Source organism: Magnolia sinica, chromosome 3, assembly GCF_029962835.1.
Source record: "Magnolia sinica isolate HGM2019 chromosome 3, MsV1, whole genome shotgun sequence".
NCBI classification, from domain to species: Eukaryota; Viridiplantae; Streptophyta; class Magnoliopsida; order Magnoliales; family Magnoliaceae; genus Magnolia; species Magnolia sinica.
In genome coordinates this window covers 128,102,897-128,113,886 of record NC_080575.1, presented here as the reverse complement: position 1 = coordinate 128,113,886, position 10,990 = coordinate 128,102,897, and the positions used below count along the sequence as shown (strand labels likewise).

At 41.6% G+C, this 10,990-nt stretch overlaps 1 protein-coding gene across 1 annotated transcript; it reads left to right on the top strand.

Annotated features, from left to right (window-relative positions):
* Window positions 1–3,771: 3,771 nt before the first annotated feature.
* Window positions 3,772–4,535, top strand: LOC131241264 (dirigent protein-like). Its single transcript, XM_058240028.1, has one exon. The coding sequence runs from the start codon at window positions 3,835–3,837 to the stop codon at window positions 4,405–4,407; it is 573 nt and encodes a 190-aa protein (XP_058096011.1). The 5' UTR covers window positions 3,772–3,834; the 3' UTR covers window positions 4,408–4,535.
* The last annotated feature ends 6,455 nt before the right edge of the window (window positions 4,536–10,990 follow it).

Below are 10,990 nucleotides of genomic sequence, written 5' to 3'. Positions count from 1 at the left end.
ATAAATATGCTAGGCGCATTCAAAAGACCGAAGGGCATGACCATCCATTCGTATAATCCTTCCTTGGTCCTAAAGGCCATTTTCCACTCATCACCGTATTCGAATCTGATGGTAGCTGCTCCTTAGGTCCAATTTAGAGAATATTTTTGCACCCTCTAGCATGTCCAGCATATCGTCCAATCGTGGTATAGGAAACCTGTATTTTATGGTGATTTTGTTGATGACTAGGCTGTCGACACACATGCGCCAACTCCCATCTTTCTTTGGAGTTAATAGAGTTGGTACAGCACATGGACTCATGCTCTCTTGAATAAGACTCTTACGGATCAACTCCTCTACTTGTCCTTGCAGAATCTCGCACTTGTTCGGACTCATTTGATAATTGTGACGATTAAGTAAACTGGACACAGGGACAAAGTCGATATGGTGTTGGATATCCCGCATGGGGGGTAACCCATCGGGAAGGTCATCGAGCCAGATTTCTTTGAATTCATGTAGCAGGGGCCTTAGTATTTCAGGGATGTTAGTAGGCTCAAGTTCTTCCCCTTTTATAATTAATGCATAAGTCTGTTCTGTTTCCTTTGATTCTTCCACGAAGTCCCGTATGGTTAAGAGAAAACGGCCCTCCACTTTAGAAGTTTCAGGTGGTCCCTCTGGATCCATAGGGGCCAATATGGTCTTCCGGCCGTCCTTGACGAAGATATATATATTATCTCGCCCTTTATGAGTGGCATCACGGTCAGATTGCCAGGGCCGACCGAGTAGTATGTGACATGCTTCCATGTCGACCACATCACATACTACTTCATCCTTATAATGTTTGCTAATTGAAAAGGATATGATGCATCGTTCAGTTACCTTTGTTTCGCTGACCTTCTTGATCTAACCGATTGTATATGGAGAGGGATGACGCTCCGTTTTCAATTGTAATTTTTTCACCATGACCTTGGAGACGATGTTCTCGCTGCTTCCACTATCAATGATCACGTCACAAACCTTTCGATTCACCGTACACCTAGTGCGGAAGATGTTATGCCGCTGTGGATGCACTTCTTTTCTTGGCGCATATAATAGTCGCCTCACGACAAGCGACTCGCCGTGATCTTGCTGAATCCAACCTGAATCATCTGCCTCGTCCTTAGTGGTATGCTCCTGTTCTTCAATATCTGAATCTTCATAAGCGTTATTAGCACTACCATCATTGATGGCGAGGTTTGCCACTTTTCGCTGGGGACAAGTATTTGATAGGTGGCCCGGTTGGCCACAACGATAGCAGTTATCGGGCCTTGGCCGAGCATAGGGGTTCGGGATTCTACTTGGACCAGCAGCAGTCGATACGCCCCTTGGGGGTCTAGCTTGCCCACTTCCCTGATCTCGGTTCTCAAACGAAGGAGGTTGAGTGCGTGCTCCTACGGGCTCCTTCCCCTTAGGCGGTGCAGTTCCCTGGGGCCGGACTCGCCGCGACGTAGGATAGGTCCGTGTGTTAGGACGTTCAAGTTGCACTTCGCACGAGTAGCCAACTTGATCGCATCATTCATCGTCCAGACAGATTGCATCTAGACCCGATCCTGGATAGCCATACGCAATCCACCGTTGAATCGGGCGACTTCTTGCGATTCAATCTCGACCAAATCGTTACGCGCGGCCAAGCAGTAAAATTCTTCTGCGTATTCTCTCACCGACCGACTACCCCGCTCGACAATTTTGGTATTGTTGGAATAATACGATCGTAATCGCTAGGAGGAATCGGGCACGTAGTATCTGCTTCATCCGCTGCCAGTGCGGATTGGTGCTTTCGTCTGCTGGTTCGCGCGAGTTGCATTTGTTCCCACCAAGCCGAAGCTCCTCCTTTCAACTTGTAGGCCTACAAGCTTGACCTTCTTTACTTAAGGATGTCCATGTAGTCAAAAAATCGCTCATCAGAAAGCCAATCGAGAAAATCCTCAATGTGTAATTGGCCATTGAAGCTAGGAATATCAACCCTCATCTTGAATTCTCGATCCGTTCGATCTACTCGATCGCCGCCATGTCTGGGGTGTTGGAAGAGTATATCGTCGATTTCCTCCTCACTGGAGCCCCCTTCCTCAGGAATGACCCTTGGATGCACTGTCGGTACTATCCTGCGATCAGGGCGATTAATTTGAGGTAGAAGATTGACACCAGGAACACGGAGTTGCCTTAGGTTTTCCGCAAGAGATCCGCTATGCGGTCGATGGAAGCCTGCACCCCTTACATGGCTTACCGATTCTGCGCTACTTCGAAAGCTGTCGCCGTTAAAGGTAAATTCCCCGGAGCACCGCCCATGGGATTGTTGCCCGACTCGTTAGAAGCCATCAATCCGAGGAGAAACCTCGCTTTGATACCAAACGACGCAGGGGAGGACGTGAGGTCGAGCACCGTCTTCCTCAAGAGGATAACTATTAGAATCCACGGAACTTCTCTGGACTCCTCACGAGACTTCTCGAATCCACGAGGAAAGAAAGCGGAAAATAGAAATAAATTCTAATAAATTCGAAATTGATTGATGAATGATTAAAATCGAGTTTACAACCCTTTAAATAAGGGTATCAAGCAATGGGAAAGAAATCATAATCAAACTACAACTCAAACTCCTAGAATCCGCGACTTACTATAAATAGTAAACTTACTATTTAAATAATTACGTTATGTCTACTAGTGCGCAATGTTTTCTGCCAAAAATAGTAAGTGACCTATTTGGCTTCACCAAACCGTTCCCCTAATTATTCTAAGCTCTTTTCACGTTGGGCGCAACTCCTAAAGCCCAACGGATGAAGAGTTATAATCAAACTAAAACTTACTATTTATAGTAAAAACGAAATTAAAACAGGGAAACGACCGTCAATCAAGGGGTTTTTCGCAATTCCGGGCGGCGTAACCCGGCGTAGCGGGGTTGGTTGGCTAAAGTAGCTCGTTCTACCCCAAAATCATATATTTTACGTCAGCTAACTCTTTCCGGATTGCGAGATACGCTCGATCTAAGGTCCGATGGTCCGGATCACTTCTGTCGTCGACCGGGCCTTTTCTGATCCATCTTGGCCATGAAACTGTCCGCGACCCGCTCTACATCATCAATTGTAACAACTTCAGTCACTTCTCATCTGATGCATTGCATTTCTATTGATACGTGTGCAACATTTTCAAACTTCCCATTACTGTTGCCCGATTTGGGTGTGACTGCCTCAATCCCGTAATCATCATTGGCAGTGTGACAACTGACAAATATCACTTAGATTTTGGAATTTTAGCTATAAGATGGCAAGAAATAATATCATGTTTTGATCGTGATATTAGCTTAGGAAATAGTAAAAATATTAAGGAATTTATTATATGAATATGTTTTTCAATTTATTTAATAATTCACAATAAATATTTTTGAATGCTTTTGTTTTTGGCGAGATTTTCCTGATTTCTAAGAAAACCCTTAACTAAAATTTAAAAATCTCGGAGAAATTTCCGGGGCCAAGAAATTGTCGGAGAACGAGATATGTCACTATGGTCAAAACCAAGTCAGGCATTGATCATTATTGGTTTTCCTTTAAAACATGTGATGATGCAATGACTATGATTGTAGTAGGTGCATCAACCAAAGTCAGAGAGAGGAAAAAGTCACATGGGATGGATTTGGCATCCTTTTGATATCATGGTAAAGTTAAGCTGATTAACTTCATTTTACCATGATTTATTACACTAATGGTTAATAGGAATCCTTATATAAGTGGAACTAAGGAGAGAGCAAACCATCTCAATTACATAGCTTTTGTAGTTTGTTGCATTTTCTTTCTTAGCTCTCTACCTCCCTCTTCCTTTCAAACCATGGGAGGCAGCAAACTCACTCACATCCTCTTCTTCTTCATCATCTTCTTCTTTGTATGTTGGCCTAGTGTCATGTCTACCAAAACAATGATGCAGCCGCGCCAGCCCTGCAACAGCTTAGTATTATACTTCCATGACATTATCTACAATGGCAAGAATGCCGCGAATGCGACCTCTGCGATCGTGGGTGCACCCGATGGGGCAAACCTAACCATCTTAGCTGGAAATAAGCATTTTGGCAATATGGTTGTGTTCGACGATCCAATCACGCTAGATAACAATCTGCACTCTGAGCCAATAGGCCGCGCGCAAGGTTTCTACTTCTATGACAAGAAAGACATCTTCACAGCCTGGCTAGGCTTCTCCTTTGTGCTCAACTCGACAGACCATAAAGGAACCATAAACTTCGCCGGAGCCGATCCGTTGATGAACAAGACAAGGGACATTTCGGTGATCGGTGGGACCGGGGACTTCTTCATGACCCGAGGGATTGCTACATTGATGACTGATGCTTTCGAGGGAGAAGTGTATTTCCGACTCCGCGTCGACATCAAGCTATATGAGTGTTACTGAAATGGACTTTGTGGGTTGCCATCACCTTTCTCATCTTCTTGTAATTTAGATATGCATAAGTTATTTTGAATAAATGGATTTAAGTAATCCTTTAATTATATGGTGTTATACAACTTTCATGCATGCTATGTTGAAAATTCTAAGCTTGGTTTGATGTTGATAGTTTTAAAAACTCAGTCGAGCGATTTCAAGATGAGTTACTGAAAACTCAGTACTTGTTCTGACTTGTTGGTGAGTCTGGATGACTCGTCGTATCGACTCGACACGATACCTGCAAACCAAACATGGGTTTGTTGAAAACGTTTTGTAATTTATATTACTTATGCATTTAACTATGTTAAATATCTATTTCTAATCCCAATTTTTTAATTTATAAATTATTATTAAATACCGTCGAGTCAACTTAGGTTGAGTGTTTGAGTCAACAAGACCTGGCTGTGAGTATAAGCTTCGGACGTATCCAAACAGGGAGCGGATGTGTGTTAGTGGGTGTTTCCCTGACAGTGGGACCCACCTTGACATGTATGTTATATATCCATGCCGTCCATCAGTTTTTTCAGATTATTTTCAGACATGATTCCAAATTTTAAGAAGATCCAAATCTCAAGTGGACCACACAGTAGTGATTGAATTTCCCACCATTAAAAACTTCCTCAGGGCCATAAAATTTTTGGATGAAGCTGATAGTTTTATTTTCCCTTCATACAGATCTTTGTGACCTTATCAATAGTTTGGATGGAAAATAAACGTTACAGTAAGCCCTAGAAAGTTTTTCATGTTGGGCGTTCAATGACTACTTTTTCCTATGGTGTGGTCCACTTTAAAATACGATTTACTTCATTTTTTAGACCATCCCCGGAACTGATCTATAAAACTGATGGACAGCATGGATATGCAACACATACATCAAGGTGGGCTCCACGTTCTGAGAAAAGGATGGCGTAAACGAGTGAGGACTCCTTAGGCACACATGGCACGTACCTCAGATCCAAACCGCCTAAATAGATTCACCATGTACTTAAAATCAGACTGGTTAGGCAATCCTGACCTCTGATTGGTTAACGGCTCGTGTTGAATTAGGACCGTTCTATGCTTTTGTTTTAATCCGGTTGTCCATCAACAGTTACGGACCTTACGGTCATGCTTGCAGTGTAATTTTTGAATATAATCCATGTCCAGTGGGTCCTGCCACTTGGACAGTTTGGATTATCAGGGAACCTGGCACTTGTGACTGCATCAATTTGCACGCGTATGCTCCATTGCGTAATTTAAGAAAATAATCGTTCTAAATTAATGAAGAGAGCTGCGTCATGCGTAGCAGAATAAAGGCCGAAGAACTTTCCATAGTAGAGCATACAACGTGGAGGTACGAGAATCTTTTCCAAATCAAAATAGCTGGACTCCAAGAAAATCCTGAGTGCGTATACAGGTGTGAATAAAGTAAAATATTCATTTTATGTTAGATAGTATTACTTTTTTGATGAGACATTTTATGAAACTTTACTTTTTTATGAGAGCCCCCAACGAGGCGGATTAGATACTGACAGGTTAAGTAGCGTGTCTGCTACAGAAGTGACGTCTCCCAGTTGCATAGGCCACGCTATGATGTATGTATTGTATCTACACTGCCCATCTATTTTGAAATATCATTTTTAAGCATTATCCAAAGAATAAGCAGATAAAAAACCGTTGTGGACCCACCACAGAAAATAGTAGGGAGAGTGATTCCTACCGTTGAAACTAACCTTAGGCCCGTCATAATGTTTATTTGAAATCTAACCTATTCAAAAGTTAAAAAAGACATGAAAGAAGGGGAAACACGAATATCAGCTTGATTTACAACTTCTATGGCCTTTAGAAGTTTTTAACGGTGGGCGTCACTGTCCCCACTTTTTTCTGTGCTGGGGTCCACTGAAACTTTGGATTTAACTCATTCTTTGGATATTTCTCTAAAATGATCTCTCCAAATGGATGGAAGGTGTTGATACAAAACATACATCATGGTGGGGCCCATGGAACTTGGTGACGATCTCAACCTGTATGTAGCTAATCCGCGCCCCCACAACTTTTTTTTTTTTTTTTTTACACACGCACACACACAACCACACACTCACGCCATGGTTGGATTTCACCACCTATGAACCCTCAACCAGGTGTTGAAACTCCTGAGACTCTACCACGGGAGTACAACTATACACATGTCAGCTGCATGCATATTTTCTATGGCACTGGAGTGCGGTGCAGTGCAGTGCATCTGAATGCCTGATGCAGACAATCTCCATTAGCAGGAATGATACTTTTTCTAAGTTTGAAGATTAGCGTGTCAAGCGTCGGATGCTAGCTAATGGCTCTATTTCACGCGCAAAATGCCATGCTGCCCTCCAAATAGGCCTTTATGGGTCACCTCAAGACCGGCCGAGTCACCTTTGATTACGGTCACAAATCTCATTCCCACATTTTCTTGGTCAAGAATTTCACAGGTGAATTTCAAATTATCCGAGTCACCTTTGATTACGGTCACAAATCTCATTCCCACATTTTCTTGGTCAAGAATTTCACAGGTGAATTTCAAATTATTTTGGATTGATATGTTGGGAAAACTCTCACTAAAATAACAAACTTTGATGTTGGTTATCCATCAAGTGGGGCCCACAATCAATGTTATTGTCCATCATATGGGGCCTACATTTACTATCCACCACCCATCATGTGGAGCCCACCTTTGATATGGATCATCCATCATGTGGGCCCACCTTTGATGTGGGTCGTCCATCATGCAGGGCCCACCTTGGATACATGCCTCTCATCACTAGGGATGGCCTTTGATGTGGACCATCCATCATGTGGGACTTACCTTGATGTGGACCGTTTATCATGTGTGCCCCACCCTTATTAATTGCTCATCATGTGGAGCTCACTTTTGATGTGGATTGTTCATCATGTGGGCCTCGCCTTCAATATGGGTTGCCCATCAAGCAAGGTTGACCTTTGATGTGGACCATTCATACGTGGGCCACATTAATATGGGGCCATCCATTACGTGGGGCTACCTTTATGTGGATTGTACGCATGTGAGCTCCACCTTCAAAGTGATAGTCCACCACATGAGGCCTCTTTTCATATGGACATAAAGAGAGAACCTCCTTTAGGGCCTGTTTGGCCGGTCGGATTGGAAGGGACTGGGTGGTATTGGAAGGGATTGGAAGTTAAATCCCGGGATTGGCTGGGCGTGCCAAACCGTTAAATTTCCAGGGACGTGTTGGTTCTTGGGATGAGGGATGGAAGTTTACGGTATTGGGCGTGCCTAACAATTGGATATAGCAATTGTAGACCATGAGCTCCACCTGGAAAGAATCCATAACAACACTATCATTACCTAGAAATCCATGCCATCCACCCTAACACCATTCAATCCCTTCCAATCCTCGTGGCCAAACGGCCCCTTAACGGACTTTGAGAGAAGTAGAAAAGTTACATGTTAAAAAACTAAAAATAATTACTTGTTAAAATAAGTAACTTTTAGTATATAAGTTATTTTTATTACTATGCTTACTAAATTAAGTGAAAAAAAGTAACCTAATTACTTGACCTAAGTTAAAAAGTAACTTATTTAGTGGTACTCAAACAAGCTCAATAGATATTGCATCTTACCCCTACTCGACGGAAATGGTCCAAAGAAAGGCCCCTGTGGGGGCAACGCAATGTATGGGTTGCAGCTCTTTCAATTTTTTGATCATTTAGAGTGTGATTTAAATTTTAATTTAAAAAAAAAAAATTTAAAAACAAAAAAAGAAAAGAAAGATCCAAGGCTTAAGTGAACCCACACCAGAGGTGATTATGATGCCCACTGTTGAAACCTCCGGATGGCTCATTGTGATGTTTATTTGCCATCGAACCTATTAATAAGGTAACATAAACATGGATGAAGGGAAAACATAAATGTCATCTTGATCCAAAACTTCAGTGGCCCCCAAGAAGTTTTAATTAGTGTGCTTTCAATCCTCATTGCGTGGTACACTTGTGCCTTCAATTTGCCTTATTTTTGAGCTCATACTTTAAAATATTCAGTAAAAATATGGATGAATGCATCAATCATTGTGGGGCTCAAGAGAGCTCCTAACTAACCAATTAACCATGAAAAAATGACATTGATTGGACGATCCGATCCAATCGTAACCGGCCCTTTTAGGTAGCCATCAAATTTCCCATGACTCAAAGAGTGCCTCAGATCCAATAATCTTTGCCTCTTATTTTCTTTTTTACCTTTTTCTTTGTTTGGGTTTCTACCAACCATTTGCTGGCCATCCACGAGACAAAGTAGCAACTATCATCCCATCGCTGTGGTTTTGGAACCATAGACCCACCCATGGCAGGGTTATATGGGGCAATCCGACGTTATACGTGCCCCTGCCACGTGTACGGTGGAGATGTATCTCGATCCTCCCATTCCACCGGCTCTGCCTCCGTACGAGCGTAGCGAGTGAGTGGGAACTAGAAATTTCAATGCGTCGGCTACCTAATAAGCTATACTTCTGGTAACTTGTGGCTTAAAAAATGTATTTGACTTCTTCCATCTCAGTGTCGCTCTCAACCAAGATGTGCATGATGCGATGCCACCTTTTTAAAATGGTGGGGCCCACCACAGATTTCTAAATCCAACGACATGGTTGGTTGGGTTCCCCACCCAACCCATTCGACCAAACAGTGGACCCATCACAGTTTCACTCGAGATAACAGCCGAGGCGGATTGCCTGCGAAAGCTTTCACATGAACTACCTGCGACGGGAAGCTAGGTAGGGCCCACCGTCATGTTTGTAGGAAATCCAACCGGTCCATCCATCATTTTAGGACATGGGCCTAAAAATCGATGCAAATCCAAAACTCAAGTGGACTGCACAACAGAGGATTGAGCGTCCACCGTTGAAATATTCGTGGGGCCACTCAAGTTTTGGATCAGGCTTTTTGTTTTTTTTTTTTTTTTTTTTGGAGGGTATTTTCGGTTCATCCCAATAAGAATGACCTTATGAACGGTATGGATGCCATATAAACATGATGGTAGACCCAGGGAGGTTTCAACAGTAGGCATTTACCTATACACGTTTTCTTGTTGTGCGGCCCACTGAAGTTTTGAATTTTCATCCTTTTTATCTCAACTCCTTGAAATGATATGGAAAAACGGATGGACGGGATAGATTTCCTACAAACATCACAGTGGGCCCCACTTCCCATCGCAAGAAGTTCTTTCATGAGAATCCGCTTCCGATAACAGCAATTCTACGACACGAAACGTGCCAGAGAAATCACGACCACTGATTCGGGGGCCATATCCAGATCTTAGGTGGGATGCGAGTTCTTGCAGCACAAAGCCTTCTGAGGTGGATATGACCTTAGAACTGAAACTTGCATTCCCTCACTATGTTGAATCTGATCCAAGCTTACAGTGGTTGCCATCCACTGAAGACTGGACCAAAACTGTAGATGAACATACGTTCTTCAAAGCTTTTTTATCAAGCTATGAAGATTTTAAAATAATAATAATAATAATTTATAGGGAAAAGTTCAAAAGATTAAGAATGCATTAAAAAAAAATATGATAGTCACCTTTTTTTTTTTAAATGATGGCATCATAAATAAAATTGAAGTTAGATAAGTATTAGTCCCAGTGCATTTTATTAATAGCGTTTGTAGCTATCTTAGATCCTCATTAGAAGATGATATTGGTTCAGTACTACTTCCAAAAGATGTATTCTTCTGACAGAGTTGGTACAGAGTCCTCCAAAGCTCATAACGTAGTTGGGGAACTCTACAATTCACGTTACTCTTGCAGTTGAAAGAAGAATAGACAAATCAATAGTTGATTCTCGGGTTGGTTGTACCGCTGATGCAAATTATGCGGACGATAATTTTATGTCGTTTATAATAGTACAATAATAAATAATGGAGAAAACAAGTGAATTTACATTGCAGTTGCATCTTAAGGATCCAATCCTAATAATGAGTCTGACAATCGATTTCAATGTTTTGGATTAGTCGTAGAAACTGAATGATGAAAAATCAAAATATTAAGTCTTGCTTATGATGGCACGAGATCTATAATCTTTTCCAATTTCAACGGTAGCATTAGAATCAACTTTTAATATAGAGAGTAGAGTTATTTAAATTTTGTGAAATTCTCTTGCACTAAAAACAATGAAAGCCCTGCCGTACATTCGAGATTGGCTCCAACCAATTTAGGGAAATAATAGTTTCAATGATGATAATGACAATGATGAGGACGTTGTGGAGAGTTAACATGAGACTCTACAACGATGGATGGGTCAATTTTATTTTACATTGTTTATTTACATTGTGGACTTGTTTGTTATTTTTGGACTATATTTCATATTTGAGTTTACATGTTTATATAACTTTAATGCGTTGTGAAATTTACTTTACCCTTTTTGGTAAGGGAATATTCGTTGTGAGAAACGTGGAACTTTAGTTATTTACCTATGTTGGTTGGTTATAAACATTGTGATTTGTGAATATTAAGCATATGTATGATGTAAGTATAATTTGTCATTTATGAAACATGTACGATGTA

Excerpts from the sequence above, each read along its gene's own strand:
- LOC131241264 (XM_058240028.1), top strand. The coding sequence starts at position 3,835 with ATGGGAGGCAGCAAACTCACTCACATCCTCTTCTTCTTCATCATCTTC.